General features: G+C 47.6%; 1 protein-coding gene across 1 annotated transcript in view; it reads right to left on the bottom strand.

Moving 5' to 3' along the window:
- The window catches only part of LOC132207614 (uncharacterized), a 318,527-nt gene that overhangs the window by 43,921 nt on the left and 253,923 nt on the right, over positions 1-20,683 (bottom strand). Inside the window, exon 4 of the mRNA XM_059643558.1 lies at positions 1,762-1,971. Coding sequence (XP_059499541.1) covers positions 1,762-1,971 — 210 coding nt within the window. The remainder of the gene's footprint in view (positions 1-1,761; positions 1,972-20,683) is intronic.

Below are 20,683 nucleotides of genomic sequence, written 5' to 3'. Positions count from 1 at the left end.
TCTGAGATAACACAGCGTGGAGCTGGAGGAACACTGCAGGCCAGGCAGCATCACTGTTTTATCTGGATAAGGTTGGCTTGTTTTCTTCCGAACAGAGAAGGTTGAAGAAGGTCCTGAAAAAATGGTCTGCGTTCTGATGGGTCTAGGCGAGGGAAGCAGAACGACCATTCATGGAGTGGGAGGTCGGGGGGGGGCGGGGGGGAAGAGATACATACATTTAAGCTAAAAGGCTCAGAAGGAATTTCAGGAAAGAAAAGACACCCAGAAGGTGCTGGGTGTTTGGAATTCATTGTCTGGGACTTTAGTTGAGGTGGTGGATAATCTTTTCACATTAAAGAAAAAGGGTTGGTGCAGCACTTAAAATGAAATAACATTCAAGGCAAAGGGCCTATTGCTAAAACATGAGCCGAATGTGAACTTAGTGTGGCTTCAGTGGTTACAGACACAATGGAATGAAGTGCTTGTTCAATTCACACGGATGGTCCCTGGAATGGTAGGCTTAACCTATGATGAATGGCTAAGGATCCTGGGATTGGACTCACTGCAGTTTAGAAAGTTGAGGGGAGAACTAATAAAAACTTACAAGATAATGTATGGTTTAGAAGAGGTGGACGCTAGGAGGTTGTTTCCGTTAGCAGGGGAGACGAGGACCCGTGGGCACAGCCTTAAAATTCGAGGGGGTCAATTTAAAACTGAAATCAGACGACATTTCTTCAGGCAGAAAGTGGTGGGCTTGTGGAATTCATTGCCGCAGAGTGCAGTGCAGGCCGGGATGTTGGACGCCTTCAAGGCAGAGATCGACAAATTCTTGATCTCAAAAGGAATCAAGGGCTATGCGGAGAGTGCAGGGAAGTGGTGTTGAAATGCCCATCAGCCATGATTTAAATGGTGGAGTGGACTTGATGGGCTGAATGGCCTTACCTCCACTCCTATGTCTCATGGCCTTCTGGTCTAATTCTGGAGAATTCTCTTATTCTATGATTCTGGAGCAGGGGACAGTGAGTGGACAGCACAGGACAGTTCACCTAACTTCTCCTTTACCAATCTTCTATCTGCCTCCCCACTTCTCCCTATTTTTTTCAGAATCCCCTTCTCCTCCCCCATTTTTGAAGAAGGGTCTCGACCCGAAACGTCAGCTTTCTTGCTTCTCTGATGCTGCTCGGCCCGCTGTGTTCATCCAGTTCTACACCTTGTTCTCTCAGATTCTCCAGCATTGGCAAGTTCCTACTATCTCTTGAGGAAACTTACTTGTTTTTGCACCCAACCTGTGGTGAGAATGTGGAACGCACCGACTGTGTGGGTGGTAGAGGCAGAAAGCATGATAACATTTAACAAGTCTTTGATTGGGCATTTGCGATGCCAAGGCATACAAGGCTCTGGGTCGAGTGCTGGGAAATGTGATGAGAATAGTTCGGGACTTGCATGTTGTGAGGGCACATACAATTTGCTGAAGGGTCTGTTCCATTGCCATAGCACTCTATTATGCTGTCCCTCAATGATCCTACGACAAGTAAGTGAAGGTTTACAGAAACAGGTACTTTTCAAGGACAATGCCAAGAGGAAAAGTGATGCGCAGGCAAAGTGCATGTAAGAATTTAACCAAGGATTAACACCATTGAAGAACTGGAATTTGTGCCAATGCACCAAACCTGCAGATGAAAATGCAGTGTCCAGTTTGATTGCAAACTGCAACAACCACCAGTTAGTAACATGATCAATGGAAATATCTGAATGCCTGTTCTTGTGATCTCAAGCATTTACCTGCGTCGAGTGAAATCCACCACCATAGTTCTGTTGCATCGTTGGCCACCTCGCAATCCGTGTTGCATAGTCAATATCATTCCTTGACAATGCTTGAAGCAAGGCATAAGCAGTGGTTTCCACAGTCATCGCAGAAGCCTGTGCTGCTTCAATTGGATACGGCTTCTCGTCCTCCAACAATGGAGGCTTTCCAGTTACCGACATCAGAATCTGTCATTTGTTAAAGGGATTAGCTGAGAATAAAGTTTACATCATATAGATTTTTGTTTGCATTTTACCAACACAACAATGGTTTTGCTGGTCAAGATCCAGCATTATCTCACCACTGATGTCTATAACATTCTCCATACTTCCCGCTCAGTGATGGGTCCTTTTGTTTGGGAAAAATAGGCACCTTCAAATGCAAATGAATCAAGGTGAGCTTTAGTTTCTCATCAGGCTACATGGCAGTTATTACAAGATGTTACGAACAAAAGGTGAAGGAGCAGATGAAACCATTCACCAGTCTGGATGATCTTCTTGCCCTCATCCTGAGGAGGCATCACAGATCTTAACTTACACGCAATTCAAATTATTTCATGCAATGACAAGACTGAATGTTCCGGATACTGCAAATGCCATGGCACCTGGCAGCATCCCACAAACTGTACTGGAACAATGTGCCCCAAGGTCGCCACACCAACAGTAAATGTTTTCCAGTACATTTTTAAACACTTGCAACACTCACATTTCAGAGAAAGATGACCTATCACGCAATCGGCAGACAAATTGTGCTGACCAATTCTGACCTCAATGTATTCTCAATCATCAGCAAAGTAATGCAACATCTGGATGACAGTGCTGTCAAACAGCTGCACACTAAGGTTCAGTTTACTTTTCGTCATGCCACACTTCTCGTAACCTCGTTCAGGATTTACCACAAATATGATCAGAGATCCTGAGCTTGAAAAGGAAGGAAAGTGCAATCTGTCATTTCCACCAAGGCAACTTCTGATTGAATGTGGTGTTAAGCAGAGGAATAGAAAATTGAGTCAGTGGCATTCACTGGATACCTGCACTGGCTGAAGTCATGTCTTCATTTGAACCAAAGTGGAGACATGAACGTTCATTGAATATTGTCCAGGTGTCCAGCAGAATTCATGACTTTTCCAACAGTGAAGTCAACGATGAGAAAATACAGTGAGACTTGGACAACGATCAGGCTTGGCCTGATAAACGATAAGTGACATTTGCACCATACAAGTGCGAAGCAGCAATCAGCTCCAACAAGAGCAAATATGACCATATCACAAAATTCCATGTCCTTACCCTCACATCATCCTTACATTTTTTTAAATGTGCAAGTGTTATCCAAGCCATGCAGGGTAATGGGCCAGGTGTTGGAAATGAGGTTAGAACAATTCAGTGCTTGTCTTTGACTCTCACAGAATCCGTGAGCTTAAGAATTTAATTCTCCTGTGCTGTCGCCCACTGAGGTGCTTGGCTATCCACTTAATCAAGGTTAACACTGATCTAAAACTAAACTGGAACGGTTATATAATCAGCAGCTGCCAGGTCCGTGGTACAAACCGCCCTGCTGTGGGACAGGGTCAGGCAAATCCAAGTGAGTGATCGTGGTTGGAGACTCATTCGTTGGGGGCATAGTTTCTGTAGCCACATTTGAGATACCAGGGCTGTGTGTTGCTTCCCTGGTACCAAGGTCAAGGACATCTCTGAGTGGTTGCAAGAAATTCTTAAGGGGGAGGGTGAGCAGCCAGAGGCCTTTGTGCACATTGGTACCAATGACGTAGGTAGAAAGAGGGATGAGATCCTGCGGACTGTGTACAAGGAGTTAGCAAAGAGGCTGAAAGGCAGGACCTAGAGGGTAATAATTTATGGGTTGCCACGAGTGCCACATGTTCGTGAGTTAAGTCAGAGAAAGATAGGTGAGATGAATGCATTGGTGAAGGAGCTGGTACTGGGGGCAGGCTTTCAGGTTCATGGATAATTGCGACCGCTTCTTTGGCAAGGGGTGACCTGTGTAAGAGGGATGGGTTGCACCTAAACTGAACGGGAACAAATACCCTCACAGGGAGGTTTGCTAGTGCTACTTGGGAGGATTTAAAGACTGGCAGGCAGCTGGGAACCAGAGCAGCAGGTCGGCAAGTAGATGAATTGATGGCAGGTACATGCTGGGACCAATAAATCAGAAAAGAATGGCAGTTAGAGACAGGTACATGAACATGATGGCACGAACAAGCTGAAATATGTTTATTTCACTGCCAGGAGTATTACAGGTAAGGCAGATGAGCTTAGAGCCTGGATCAGTACATGGGACTCTGATGTTGAGGCCATTACAGAGGCTTGGTTGAGACAGAGACCGGACTGGGTGCTCAATGTTCCAGGGTTTCATTGCTTTAGACAAGATAGAGGGGAAGATAAAAGAAGGAGGTGCACTCCTAACCTGTGGGAAATGTTACATCTGTACCGAGAAAGGACATTCTGGAGGGCTTGCCCACTGAGGCAACAGAGGTAGCGTTCAAAAATAAGATAGACACAATCACTCTGATCAGATTAAACTAATAGCCTGCTCCCCTTTTGCCACTGACACACTGAGGAACAAATATGTAGGCAGCTTTTGAAACAATGCAATAAGTCAGAGTTGTCACAGTCAGTGAATTTAACCTCCCCAGTATTGACTGGGACTCCCTGACAACAAGAGTTTAAATGAGGCTGAATTTGTTAAGTCTATCCAAGAGAGTTTCTTGACACAGTATGTGGATAGAAGATGGGCCATACTGGACGTTGTCCTGGTCAGGTAACTGGTGAGAAGGGTGGGAAAGCATTTTGGAAATAGTGATCACAACTCCTTAAATTTTAAGATTGCTATGAAGAAGTATAAGTCAGGACCTTGGGGGAGAGTAAATTATATCAATTTTAGGTAGGAGCTGGGGAGTGTTAATTGGGAGGAGCTGTCACATTTGCCATATGGGAATTGTTTAAAGGCCTGCTTATGAGTTTAGGATCAGGAAGGAGGAAGGACAACGATGGCAAGGTAAAAGACCCTTGGATAATTGGGGAGGTTGTGAAGTTAGTCAAAAGGGAAAAACAAAAATATGTCAGGTTTAGGAAGCTAAAATCGAACAGGGCTGACATAAAGAAAGCAGAAAAAGAAAGGCGGTCAAATGACCTTGGCAAGGAGGGTTGAAGGAAATCCCAAGGCATTCTGTGCATACATCTAAAACAAGGGGATAAACAGCAAGAAGGTACGACCATTCAGGATAAAGGAGGGAACTTGTGTTTGGAAGCAGAGGATGTGGGCAAGATCCTAAATTAAGTCCGTGCATCACTATTCACTCAGGCGAAGGGTGTGGAGGATAGTGGGATTTGTGTGGAGCATGCTCATGTGATAACAGCATTTTGAAATCAAGAAAGAGCATTAAGGTGGATAAGTCCTCAGGACCCAATGGTATCTCCTCAAGGTTTTTGAGCCAGGTGAGAGAAGAGATTGTCGGAGCATTCAGCAATATCTTTGTATCCTTGGTAGCCACTGGAGGGGTACTGGAGGATTAGCAAGTTGCTAAATGTTCTTCTTCTGTTCAAGAAGGGAAATAGGGTCAATCCAGGAAACACTCGACTAGCGAGTTTCTCATCGTTCATTGGAAGCTATTGGAGAGAATTCTTAGGGATTGTATTTATCTGTATTTGGAACAGCATGGCCTCATTCGGGACAGTCAGCATGGCTTTGTGCAGGGCAGGTCATGTCTTCCTAACTTGACTGAATTTTTTGAGGAGGTGACGAATGTGATCAATGAAGGTAGAGCAGTGGATATTGTTGACATGGATTTTAGCAATACTTTCAACAAGGTACCTCATGATAGGATCATCCAGAAAATTAAGATGCACCGAGTCAATGGTGGCTTGGATGCTTGGATTCACAACTGGCTTGCCCAGAGAAGACAGAGGCAAGAGGTGGAATGGTGCTTTTCAGGCTGTAGATCCAGGACGATTGGTGTTCCGCAGGGATCTGTGCTGGGACCTCTGCTGTTTGTGGTCTATACAAAATGACTGAGGTGAAAATATAGATGTATGGGTTAGCAAGTTTGCAGACAATAGAATGATTGGGAGAATCAGGATGAGTGTAGACGTCATAAAAGGATATAGATCAGTTGCAGAAACGGCAAGTGGATTTTAATCCATTAAATGTTAGATGCTCCACTTTGGGAAATCAACTATTACAGAAAAATATACAGTTAATGGCACCCCTCAGTGCAGAATTGTTAAGGTGGCGATGCAGGTGCACTCAATCTGTTCATTGAGAACTGTCGACGTGCTATCACCTCAATTTCTCTGTTCCCTGCACCAAACCCAACCTACGTCCTGCCCAACTGACTGCCCTCCACGCACTCATATCTCACCCTGACTTTGTTATTAAGCCTGCCGATAAGGTGGTGCTGTTGTGGTCTGGTGAGCTGAAGTCTACCTTGCAGAGGCTGAGCGCCAGCCCTCAGATACCTCCTCCGACTTCTCCTGGACCATGACCGCACCGGGCCATTGTATCTACTGCAGTAACTGATCTTGGTCTATCTGGTGATCTTCCCCCTCTGTTTCCAAGCTGAAAGGCCACAGCTCCCCACAGGTTGCTCCTACGTCCCCCTAAAAATCCACAAATGAGACTGTCCTGGCAGACCCATTGTTTCAGCCTGTTCCTGCCCCACAGAACTCATCTAGAACAGTACAGCACAGAACAGGCCCTTCAGCCCACAATGTTGTGCCGACCATTGATCCTCATGGATGCACCCTCAAATTTCTGTGACCATATGCATGTCCAGCAGTCTCTTAAATGACCCCAATGACCTTGCTTCCACAACTGCTGCTGGCAACGCATTCCATGCTCTCACAACTCTCTGCGTAAAGAACCTGCCTCTGACATCCCCTCTATACTTTCCACCAACCAGCTTAAAACTATGACCCCTCGTGCTAGCCATTTCTGCCCTGGGAAATAGTGTCTGGCTATCGACTCTATCTATGCCTCTCATTATCTTGTATACCTCAATTAGGTCCCCTCTCCTCCTCCTTTTCTCCAATGAAAAGAGACCGAGCTCAGTCAACCTCTCTTCATAAGATAAGCCCTCCAGTCCAGGCAGCATCCTGGTAAACCTCCTCTGAACCCTCTCCAAAGCATCCACATCTTTCCTATAATAGGGCGCCCAGAACTGGACGCAGTATTCCAAGTGCGGTCTAACCAAAGTTTTATAGAGCTGCAACAAGATCTCACGACTCTTAAACTCAATCCCCCTGTTAATGAAAGCCAAAACACCATATGCTTTCTTAACAACCCTGTCCACTTGGGTGGCCATTTTAAGGGATCTATGTATCTGCACACCAAGATCCCTCTGTTCCTCCACGCTGCCAAGAATCCTATCCTTAATCCTGTACTCAGCTTTCAAATTCGACCTTCCAAAATGCATCACCTCGCATTTATCCAGGTTGAACTCCATCTGCCACCTCTCAGCCCATCTCTGCATCCTGTCAATGTCCCGCTGCAGCCTACAACAGCCCTCTACACTCTTCCGACCTTGACTCAATCTTCTGTCCCCTGGTCCAAGCACTACCCACGTACATCCAGAAATACTCTGATATTTTACGCAGTTTTAAAAACATCAGTTTGCCGGTTCCAGCTGCGTCCTCTTTACCATGAACGTGTAATTCCTTTACACATCCATTCCCCACCAGGAGGTTCTTAGGGCTGTCCCCTTCTTCTTGGAGCAAAGACCTGAACATGCCCCTCCCACCACCACCCTCCTCCACTTGGTCGACCTCATCCTCACCCTCAACAACTTGTTGTTTAACTCCTCTCATTTCCTTCGGGTAAGAGGAGCAGCTCCAGGCACCTGCGTGGGCCCGAGTTAAACCTGTCTCTTCACGGGGTTCGTGGAACATTCCCACCCACAACACTTTCTCCGACACATCAATGATATCATCCGGCTGCTTCTCTCTCTTGTCTGAAATTGGAAAACTTCATCAACTTCGCCTCCAATTTCAATCCTGCCCTCACTTTCACCTGCTCTACCTCTGACTCCACCCTTCCCTTCCTCAACATTTCTGCTTCCATTCCGGGGGGTAGGCTTCGCACTAATTCCATTACAAACTCTCTGACTCTCACAGCTACCTGGTCTATATATCCTCACACCCCACTTTCTGTAAAGACTCCAACCTCTTCTCTCACTTCCTCCATCTCCATCGAACATGTTCTCATGAGGCCAACATCAACAAGGGAGCCTCCAAAATGTCCATCTTCTTCCTCAACTGAGGATTCTCCGGCTCCGTGGTCGACAGGGTCCTCAACTGTGTCCAACCCAGCACTTTTGCCCTCACCTTTTCTCTTCCCTCCCAAGATAGCAATAAGGTTCCACTTGACCTTACCTATCAACCCACATACCCACATCCATACCAACCTCAGGCACCATTTCCACCACCACCAGCAGGATGCCGCCACCAGACACATATTCCCCTCCCCTCCCTTATCCGCCTGAACCGGATCACCAGGAGGAAATGCAAGCAGACACGGGGAGAACGTGCAAACTTCGCACAGACAATTGCCCGAGGCTGCAGTGCGAACCACTGAGCCACCGTGCTGCCCAGAATCTTGGTGGTGTGGATGAGCAGAGAGATCTCGGTGTCCATGTGCGTAGATCCCTGAAAGTTGCCACGCAGATTGATAGGCTTGTTCAGAAGGCGTACGGCGTGTTAGGTTTTATTGGTACAGAGATTGAGTTTCGGAGCCATGAGGTCATGTTGCAGCTGTACAAAACACTGGTGCGGCCGCGCTTGGACTATTGCGTACAGTTCTGATCGCCACATTATCGGAAGGATTTGGAGGGGGTTTATTAGGATCTTGTCTGGTGTGGAAGGAAGGTCTTATGAGGAAAAGCTTCGGGACTTGAGGCTGTTTTTGTCAGAAGAAGGTGAAGAGGCAACTTAATAGAGACATACAAGATAATCAGAGGATTAGATAGGGTGGACAGCGATAGTCTTTTTCCTCGATGGTGATGGTGAGCACGAGTGGAGATAGGTTTAAATTGAGGGGAGATAGATATGGGACACATGTCAGAGGGAGGTTCTTTATTCAGAGAGTAATATGGGTGCGGAATGCCCTGCCTGCAACAGGAGTAGATTGCCAAGTTTAAGGGCATTTAAATGAACATTGCTAAATATATGGATGGTAATGGAATAGTGTCGGTTAGATGGGCTTCAGGTTGGATTCACAGGTTGGCGCAACATCGAGGGCCGAAGGGCCTGTACTGCGCTGTAATGTTCTATGTTCTATGTCATAATACTTCAGTGAATTCTGGTTACCCTGCCGTAGGAAGAATGCTGTTAAACTATACAGAGTGCAAAAATAATTACAAAAGGTCATTGCCGGGACTGGAGGGTTTACGAGGAGTGGTGGATAGGCTCGGACTTTTTCCCTGGAGTATCGGAGACGAAGGGGTGACTTCCAGAGGTGTAAAAAATCATGATGGGCATTGATAAGGGGAATAACCAAGGTAGGGGAGTCCAAAGCTAGAAGGGAGCAGGTTCAAATGTGAAAGGGGAAAGATTTAAAAGTGACCCGACCGGCAACTTTTCCCACACAGAGGGTGGTGCGTGAATGCAATGAGCTGCCAACAGACGTGGTAGAGGCAGATAAAATTTCTGTATTTAAAAGACATTTGGACAGGTACACAATGAGGAAAGGTTTAGACGGATACCAAACGCAGGCAAATGGGACCGGTTAAGTTTGGGACACCTGATCAGTACAGATGATTAGGAGTGAGGGTCCTGATTCTGTGCTGTATGACTCTATGAATCTATGACTGAAGAGCTAACTAGGTGTGTGGATGAGGGCAATGCATTTGACACAGTCTACTTGGGCTTCAGCAGAGCTTTTGACAAGATTCCCCATTTGAAGACTGTTAGAACAGGAAACAGTCCATGGGATCCGAGGACACATGGGCACAGGAAATCATAACTCATGTAATTTGAATGAGTTTTTTAAAGTAGTAATGAAGAGCATTGATTGAGGCAGAAACATGGACGTATATGGGTTTCAGTAAGGCGTTCAAGAAGGTTCCTCACAGGAGTCCAGTAGGGAAGTTAAATCACACGGAGCACAGGGAGAGCTAGCCAGAGAAGATAGAACATAGAACATTACAGCACAGTACAGGCCCTTCGGCCCTCGATCTTGTGCTGACCTGTCATGCCGATCTCAAGCCCATCTAACCTGCACTATTCCATGTACGTCCATATGCTTGTCCAATGACCACTTAAATGTACCTGAAGTTGGCGAATCTACTACCGTTGCAGGCAAAGCGTTCCATTCCCTTACTACTGTCTGAGTAAAGAAACTACCTCTGACATCTGTCCTGTATCTTTCACCCCTCAATTTAAAACTCTGCCCCCTCGTGCTCGCCATCACCATCCTAGGAAAAAGGCTCTCCCTATCCACCCTATCTCACCCTCTGATTATTTTATATGTTTCAATTAAGTCACCCCTCAACCTTCTTCTCTCTAATGAAGACAGCCTCAAGTCCCTCAGCCTTTCCTCGTAAGACCTTCCCTCCATACCAGGCAACATCCTAGTAAATCTCCTCTGCACCCTTTCCAAAGCTTCCACATCCTTCTTATAATGCGGTGACCAGAACTGTATACAATACTCCAATGCGGCCGCTTCAGAGTTTTGTTCAGCTTCACCATAACCTCTTGGTTCCGGAACTCGATCCCTCTATTAATCAAAGCTAAAACACTGTATGCCTTCTTAACAGCCCTGTCAACCTGGATGGCAACTTTCAAGGATCTGTGTTCATGGACACCGAGATCTCTCTGCTCATCTATACTACTAAGAATCTTACCATTAGCCCTGTACTTTGCCTTCTGGTTACTCCTGCCAAAGTGCATCACCTCACGCTTGTCTGCATTAAACTCCATTTGCCACCTCTCAGCCCAGCTCTGCAGCTTATCTGTGTCTCTCTGCAACCAATCCTTTGTCACGATCCACAACTCCACCTATCTTAGTGTTGTCTGCAAATTTACTAACTCATCCTTCACTGCCCTCATCCAGGTCATTTATAAAAATGACAAACAGCAGTGGACCCAACACCGACCCTTGCGGTACCACCAGAAACTGGTCTCCAGGATGAACGTTTCCCATCAACTCCCACCCTCTGTCTTCTTTCAGCAGGCCAATTTCCGATCCAAGCTGCTATATCTCCCACAATTCCATTCCTCTGCATTTTGTACAATAGTCTGTTATGGGGAACCTTCTCGAACGCCTTGCTGAAATCCATATACACCACATCAACCGGTTTACTCTCATCTATCTGTTTGGTCACCTTCTCAAAGAACTCAATAAGGTTTGTGAGGCACGACCTACCCTTCACAAAACTGTGCTGACTATCCCTAATCAATTTATTCTTTTCTAGATGATTATAAATCCTGTCCCTTAGAACCTTTTCCAACACTTTACCAACAACTGAGGTAAGGCTCACTGGCCGATAATTACCAGGGTTGTCTCTACTCCCCTTCTTGAACAGGAGAACCACAATTGCTATCCTCCAGTCATCTGGCACTATTCCTGCAGACAATGATGAGTTAAAGATCAATGCCAAAGGCTCGGCAATCTCCTCCCTGGATTCCCCGAGGATCCGAGGATAAATCCCATCCGGCCCAGGGGTCATAGCTGTCTTCACCCTCTGTAGGATTTCAAATACCTCTTCCTTGTGAACCTCAATCCCACCTAGTCCAGTAGCCTGTATCTCTGTATTCTCCTCGACAACATTGTCGTTTTCTAGAGTGAATACTGTTGAAAAATATTCATTTCACGCTTCCCCTATCTCATCTGACTCCACACACAACTTCCCACTACTATCCTTGATTGGGCCTAATCTTACTTTTCTCATTCTTTTATTTCTTAAATACCGATAGAAAACCTTACGGTTTACCCTGATCCTATCCGCCAACAACTTCTCAAATCTCCTCCTGGCTCTTCTGAGCTCTCTCTTTCCGTCTTTCCTGGCTACCTTGTAACCCTCAAGCACCCTGACTGAGCATTCACATCTTATAGTAACAGAAGCCTTCTGCTTCCTCTTGACCAGAGATTCCGCTTCCTTCGTAAACCACGGCTCCCGCGCTCTACAGCTTCCTCCCGGCCTGACAGGTACATACTTATCTAGGATACACAGGAACTTTTCCTTGAATAAGCTCTACATTTCTATTGTGCCCATCCCTTGCAGTTTCCTTCCCCATCCTATGCTCCCAAAATCTTGCCAAATCTCATCGGAATTGCCTTTCCCCCAGATAACTCTTGCCCAGTGGTGTACACCTCTACCTTTCCTTCACTAAAGTAAACATAACAGAATTGTGATCGCTGAGGTTGGCAGTTTATTATCTTAGAATTGTGATCGCTATCACCAAGGTGATCACCTACTTCCAAATCTAACACCTGGCCAGGCTCATGACCCAGTTCCAAATCTGATGCGGTCACTGCGCTCCAATTCCATTAGTCACTACATCCCACTTCCCTCAGTCACTGCATCCCACTTCACTCAGTCACTGCACCCCAAGGCCCGTCAGGCACTGCATCCCTATTACCTCATTCACTCCTTCCCATTACGTCAGTCACTGCATCCCATTTCACTCAGTCACTACATCCCACTTCACTCAGTCACTACCTCCCATTACCCTCAGTCACTGCATCCCATTTCCCACGGTCACATCATCCCATTTCACTCAGTGACTGCATCCCATTTCACTCAGTCACTGCCTCCCATTTCAGTGAGTCACACCCTCCCATTTCAGTGAGTCACACCCTCCCATTTCAGACAGTCACTGCATCCCATGTCCCCAGAGTCACTGCGTCCCATTACACTCAGTCACTGCATCCTATTTCCCTCAGTCACTGCATCACATTTCACTCAGTCTCTGTTTCCAATTTCCCTCAGTCACTGCGTCCCAGTTCACTCAGTCAGTGTTTCCCATTACACTCAGTCACTGCGTCCCATTTCCCTCAGTCACTGCAAACCATTTCTGACAGTCACTGCAACCCATTTCACACAGTCACTGCATCTCCTTCCCCTCAGTCACTGCATCTCATTTCCCTCAGTCACTGCATCTCATTTCCCTCAGTCACTGCATCTCATTTCCCTCAGTCACTACATCCCATTACACTCAGTCACTGCATCCTATTTCCCTCAGTCACTGCATCCCAATTCACTCAGTCACTGCATCCCATTTCACACAGCCACTGCACCCCATTACACTCAGTCACTGCATCCCATTACCGTCAGCCACTGCATCCCATTTCACTCAGTGAGTGCATCCCATTTCACTCAGTCACTGCATCACATTCCCCTCAGTCACTGCATCCCCTTTCATTCAGTCACTGCACCCCAGTTCACTCAGTCAGTGCATCCCATTTCCCTCAGTCACTGCGTCCCATTTCCCTCAGTCACTGCAACCTATTTCCCACAGTCACTGCATCTGCTTTCCATCAGTCACAGCATCCCAATTCACTGAGACAGTGAATCTCATTGAACTGAAACGGTGCATCCCCTTACCCTCAGTCACAGCATTCCATTTCCCAGAGTCACTGCATCTCCTTTCCCTCAGTCACTGCATCTCATTTCCCTCAGTCACTGCATCCCATTTCACTCAGCCACTGCATCCCATTTCACTCAGTCATTGCATCCTTTTTCACTCAGTCACTGCATCCCATTTGACTCAGTCACTGCATCCTATTTAACGGAGACGTTGAATCCTATTCAACTGAGACAGTGCATCCATTTCCATCAGTCACCGCACCCGATTCCCGACAGTCACCGCATTCCATTTCCCTCAGTCACCGCATCCCATTTGCCTCAGTCACCGCATCCCATTTCACTCAGTCACGCATCCCATTTCCATCAGTCACTGCACCCCATTTCACTCAGTCACTGCATCACATTACCCTCAGTCACTGCATCACATTACCCTCAGTCACGGCATCCAATTACCCTCAGTCACGGCATCCCATTTCACTCATTCACAGCTCCCCATTTCACTCAGTCACTGCATGCCATTTCCCACAGGGACGGCATCTCCTTTCCATCAGTCAACGCATCACATTTCACTCAGTCACTGCATCCCATTTCATTCAGTCACTGCATCCATTTCCCCACAGTCTCCGCATCACATTTCACAGAGACACGGCGTCCCATTTCACTTCGCCACTGCAACCCGTTACCCTCAGTCACAGCTTCCCGTTTCCACAGTCACTGCATCTCCTTTCCCCAAGTCACTGCATCCCATCTCCACGGTCACTTGCACCCATTTCATTCAATCACTGACTCCCATTTCCATCACTCACTGCATCCCATTTCCAAAAGTCACTGCATCCTATTTCCCTCAGTAACTGCATCCCATTTTCCTCAGTCACTGCATCCCATTTCCATCAGTCAGTGCATCCCATTTCCCTCAGTCACTGCATCCCATTTCCCTCAGTCAGTGCATCCCATTTCCCTCAGTCAGTGCATCCCATTTCACTCAGTCCGTGCATCCAATTTGCATCAGACACTGCATTTAATCTCCATCAGTCACTGCATCCCACTTCACACAGTCATTGCAGCACATTTCACTCAGTCACTGCATCCTATTTCCCTCAGTCACTGCATCCCAATTTACTCAGTCAGTGCATCCCATTTCACGCAGCCACTGCACCCCACTTCACTCAGTCACCGCATCCCATTTCACTCAGTCACTGCATCCCATTTCACTCAGTCACTACATCCCATTACACTGAGTCACGGCGTCCCATTTCACTCAGTCACTGCCTCCCACTTCACGCAGTCACTGCCTCCCATTTCAGTCAGTCACTGCATCCCATATCACTCAGGCACTGCATCCCATTTCCATCAGTCACTGCATCCCATTTCCTTCAGTCACTGCATCCCATTACACTCAGTCACTGCATCCCATTTCACTCAGTCACTGCATCCCTTCTAACGGAGACAGTGAATCCTATTCAACTGCAACAGTGAATCCATTTCGATCATCACCACACCCAATTCCCCACAGTCACGGCATCACATTACACTCAGTCACTGCATCCCATTTCTCTCAGTCAGTGCCTCCCATCTCCCTCAGTTTGGGCGTCCCATTTCACTCAGTCACTACATCCCATTTCACGCAGCCACTGCATCCCATTTCACGCAGCCACTGCACCCCATTACACTCAGTCACTGCATCCCATTACCGTCAGCCACTGCATCCCATTACCGTCAGCCACTGCATCCCATTTCCCTCAGCCACTGCATCCCATTTCCCTCAGCCACTGCATCCCATTTCCCTCAGTCACTGCATCCCATTTCATTCAGTCACTGCATCCCATTTCATTCAGTCACTGCACCCCAGTTCACTCAGTCAGTGCATCCCATTTCCCTCAGTCACTGCGTCCCATTTCCCTCAGTCACTGCAACCTATTTCCCACAGTCACTGCATCTGCTTACCCTCAGTCACAGCATCCCAATTCACTGAGACAGTGAATCTCATTGAACTGAAACGGTGCATCCCATTACCATCAGTCACAACATTCCATTTCCCAGAGTCACTGCATCTCCTTTCCCTCAGTCAGTGCATCCCATTACCCTCAGTCACTGCATCCCATTTCACTCAGCCACTGCATCCCATTTCACTCAGTCATTGCATCCTTTTTCACTCAGTCACTGCATCCCATTTGACTCAGTCACTGCATCCTATTTAACGGAGACGTTGAATCCTGTTCAACTGAGACAGTGCATCCATTTCCATCAGTCACCGCACCCGATTCCCGACAGTCACCGCATTCCATTTCCCTCAGTCACCGCATCCCATTTCCCTCAGTCACCGCATCCCATTTCACTCAGTCACGCATCCCATTTCACTCAGTCACGCATCCCATTTCCATCAGTCACTGCACCCCATTTCACTCAGTCACTGCATCACATTACCCTCAGTCACTGCATCACATTACCCTCAGTCACGGCATCCAATTACCCTCAGTCACGGCATCCAATTACCCTCAGTCACGGCATCCCATTTCACACAGTCACTGCATCCCAGTTTACTCAGTCGCTGCATCCCATTCCCCTCAGTCACTGCATCTCCTTTCCCTCAGTCACTGCATCCCATTTCCATCAGTCACAGCACCCCATTTCACTCAGTCATTGCAGCCCATTTCACTCATTCACAGCTTCCCATTTCACTCATTCACAGCTCCCCATTTCACTCAGTCACTGCATGCCATTTCCCACAGTGACGGCATCTCCTTTCCATGAGTCAACGCATCACATTTCACTCAGTCACTGCATCCCATTTCATTCAGTCACTGCATCCATTTCCCCACAGTCTCCGCATCACATTTCACAGAGACACGGCGTCCCATTTCACTTAGCCGCCTCAACCAGTTACCCTCAGTCACAGCATCCCGTTTCCACAGTCACTGCATCTCCTTTCCCCAAGTCACTGCATCCCATCTCCACTGTCACTTGCACCCATTTAATTCAATCACTGCATCCCATTTCCAAAAGTCACTGCATCCTATTTCCCTCAGTCACTGCATCCCATTTCCCTCAGTCACTGCATCCCATTTCCCTCAGTCACTGCATCCCATTTCCCTCAGTCACTGCATCCCATTTAACGGAGACAGTGAATCCTATTCAACTGAGACAGTGAATGTATTTCCATCAATCACCACATCCAAAGCCACACAGTCACAGCATCCCATTTCACTCGGTCACTGCATCCCATTTCTCTCAGTCACTACATCCCATTTCCACAGTCATTGCATCCAATTTCACTCTCTCACTGCATCCCATTTCCATCAGTCACAGCATCCTATTTCCCTCAGTCACTGCATCCCATTTCCCTCAGTCACTGCATCCCATTTCCCTCAGTCAGTGCAGCCCATTTCACTCAGTCAGTGCATCCCATTTCAGTCAGTCACTGCATCCCATTTCAGTCAGTCACTGCATCCCATTTCAGTCAGTCACTGCATTCCAGTTCACTCAGTCGCTGCATCCCATTCCCCTCAGTCACTGCATCCCATTCCCCTCAGTCAGTGCATCCCATTTCCAACAGACCCTGCAGCCCATTTAGCAGTCACTGCATCCCATTTCACTCAGTCACTGCATCCCCGTTCACTCAGTCACAGCATCCCAGTTCACTCAGTCACAGCATCCCAGTTCACTCAGTCACGGCATCCAATTACCCTCAGTCACGGCATCCAATTACCCTCAGTCACGGCATCCCAGTTCACTCAGTCACAGCATCCCAGTTTAATCAGTCGCTGCATCCCATTCCCCTCAGTCACTGCATCTCCTTTCCCTGAGTCACTGCATTCCATTTCCATCAGTCACAGCACCCCATTTCACTCAGTCATTGCAGCCCATTTCACTCATTCACAGCTTCCCATTTCACTCATTCACAGCTCCCCATTTCACTCAGTCACTGCATGCCATTTCCCACAGTGACGGCATCTCCTTTCCATGAGTCAACGCATCACATTTCACTCAGTCACTGCATCCCATTTCATTCAGTCACTGCATCCATTTCCCCACAGTCTCCGCATCACATTTCACAGAGACACGGCGTCCCATTTCACTTAGCCGCCTCAACCCGTTACCCTCAGTCACAGCATCCCGTTTCCACAGTCACTGCATCTCCTTTCCCCAAGTCACTGCATCCCATCTCCACTGTCACTTGCACCCATTTAATTCAATCACTGCATCCCATTTCCAAAAGTCACTGCATCCTATTTCCCTCAGTCACTGCATCCCATTTCCCTCAGTCACTGCATCCCATTTCCCTCAGTCACTGCATCCCATTTAACGGAGACAGTGAATCCTATTCAACTGAGACAGTGAATGTATTTCCATCAATCACCACATCCAAAGCCACACAGTCACGGCATCCCATTTCACTCGGTCACTGCATCCCATTTCTCTCAGTCACTACATCCCATTTCCACAGTCATTGAATCCAATTTCACTCTCTCACTGCATCCCATTTCCATCAGTCACTGCATCCTATTTCCCTCAGTCACTGCATCCCATTTCCCTCAGTCACTGCATCCCATTTCCCTCAGTCAGTGGATCCCATTTCCCTCAGTCAGTGCAGCCCATTTCACTCAGTCAGTGCATCCCATTTCATTCAGTCACTGCATCCCATTTCATTCAGTCACTGCACCCCAGTTCACTCAGTCAGTGCATCCCATTTCCCTCAGTCACTGCGTCCCATTTCCCTCAGTCACTGCAACCTATTTCCCACAGTCACTGCATCTGCTTACCCTCAGTCACAGCATCCCAATTCACTGAGACAGTGAATCTCATTGAACTGAAACGGTGCATCCCATTACCATCAGTCACAACATTCCATTTCCCAGAGTCACTGCATCTCCTTTCCCTCAGTCAGTGCATCCCATTACCCTCAGTCACTGCATCCCATTTCACTCAGCCACTGCATCCCATTTCACTCAGTCATTGCATCCCATATCACTCAGGCACTGCATCCCATTTCCATCAGTCACTGCATCCCATTTCCTTCAGTCACTGCATCCCATTACACTCAGTCACTGCATCCCATTTCACTCAGTCACTGCGTCCCTTCTAACGGAGACAGTGAATCCTATTCAACTGCAACAGTGAATCCATTTCGATCATCACCACACCCAATTCCCCACAGTCACGGCATCACATTACACTCAGTCACTGCATCCCATTTCTCTCAGTCAGTGCCTCCCATCTCCCTCAGTTTGGGCGTCCCATTTCACTCAGTCACTACATCCCATTTCACGCAGCCACTGCATCCCAATTCACGCAGCCACTGCACCCCATTACACTCAGTCACTGCATCCCATTACCGTCAGCCACTGCATCCCATTACCGTCAGCCACTGCATCCCATTTCCCTCAGCCACTGCATCCCATTTCCCTCAGCCACTGCATCCCATTTCCCTCAGTCACTGCATCCCATTTCATTCAGTCACTGCATCCCATTTCATTCAGTCACTGCACCCCAGTTCACTCAGTCAGTGCATCCCATTTCCCTCAGTCACTGCGTCCCATTTCCCTCAGTCACTGCAACCTATTTCCCACAGTCACTGCATCTGCTTACCCTCAGTCACAGCATCCCAATTCACTGAGACAGTGAATCTCATTGAACTGAAACGGTGCATCCCATTACCATCAGTCACAACATTCCATTTCCCAGAGTCACTGCATCTCCTTTCCCTCAGTCAGTGCATCCCATTACCCTCAGTCACTGCATCCCATTTCACTCAGCCACTGCATCCCATTTCACTCAGTCATTGCATCCTTTTTCACTCAGTCACTGCATCCCATTTGACTCAGTCACTGCATCCTATTTAACGGAGACGTTGAATCCTGTTCAACTGAGACAGTGCATCCATTTCCATCAGTCACCGCACCCGATTCCCGACAGTCACCGCATTCCATTTCCCTCAGTCACCGCATCCCATTTCCCTCAGTCACCGCATCCCATTTCACTCAGTCACCGCATCCCATTTCACTCAGTCACGCATCCCATTTCCATCAGTCACTGCACCCCATTTCACTCAGTCACTGCATCACATTACCCTCAGTCACTGCATCACATTACCCTCAGTCACGGCATCCAATTACCCTCAGTCACGGCATCCAATTACCCTCAGTCACGGCATCCCATTTCACACAGTCACTGCATCCCAGTTTACTCAGTCGCTGCATCCCATTCCCCTCAGTCACTGCATCTCCTTTCCCTCAGTCACTGCATCCCATTTCCATCAGTCACAGCACCCCATTTCACTCAGTCATTGCAGCCCATTTCACTCATTCACAGCTTCCCATTTCACTCATTCACAGCTCCCCATTTCACTCAGTCACTGCATGCCATTTCCCACAGTGACGGCATCTCCTTTCCATGAGTCAACGCATCACATTTCACTCAGTCACTGCATCCCATTTCATTCAGTCACTGCATCCATTTCCCCACAGTCTCCGCATCACATTTCACAGAGACACGGCGTCCCATTTCACTTAGCCGCCTCAACCAGTTACCCTCAGTCACAGCATCCCGTTTCCACAGTCACTGCATCTCCTTTCCCCAAGTCACTGCATCCCATCTCCACTGTCACTTGCACCCATTTAATTCAATCACTGCATCCCATTTCCAAAAGTCACTGCATCCTATTTCCCTCAGTCACTGCATCCCATTTCCCTCAGTCACTGCATCCCATTTCCCTCAGTCACTGCATCCCATTTCCCTCAGTCACTGCATCCCATTTAACGGAGACAGTGAATCCTATTCAACTGAGACAGTGAATGTATTTCCATCAATCACCACATCCAAAGCCACACAGTCACAGCATCCCATTTCACTCGGTCACTGCATCCCATTTCTCTCAGTCACTACATCCCATTTCCACAGTCATTGCATCCAATTTCACTCTCTCACTGCATCCCATTTCCATCAGTCACAGCATCCTATTTCCCTCAGTCACTGCATCCCATTTCCCTCAGTCACTGCATCCCATTTCCCTCAGTCACTGCATCCCATTTCCCTCAGTCAGTGCAGCCCATTTCACTCAGTCAGTGCATCCCATTTCAGTCAGTCACTGCATCCCATTTCAGTCAGTCACTGCATCCCATTTCAGTCAGTCACTGCATTCCAGTTCACTCAGTCGCTGCATCCCATTCCCCTCAGTCACTGCATCCCATTCCCCTCAGTCAGTGCATCCCATTTCCAACAGACCCTGCAACCCATTTAGCAGTCACTGCATCCCATTTCACTCAGTCACTGCATCCCCGTTCACTCAGTCACAGCATCCCAGTTCACTCAGTCACAGCATCCCAGTTCACTCAGTCACGGCATCCAATTACCCTCAGTCACGGCAT

Source organism: Stegostoma tigrinum, unplaced genomic scaffold, assembly GCF_030684315.1.
Source record: "Stegostoma tigrinum isolate sSteTig4 unplaced genomic scaffold, sSteTig4.hap1 scaffold_111, whole genome shotgun sequence".
Lineage (NCBI taxonomy): Eukaryota > Metazoa > Chordata > Chondrichthyes > Orectolobiformes > Stegostomatidae > Stegostoma > Stegostoma tigrinum.
This window is presented reverse-complemented; position numbering and strand designations above follow the sequence as displayed.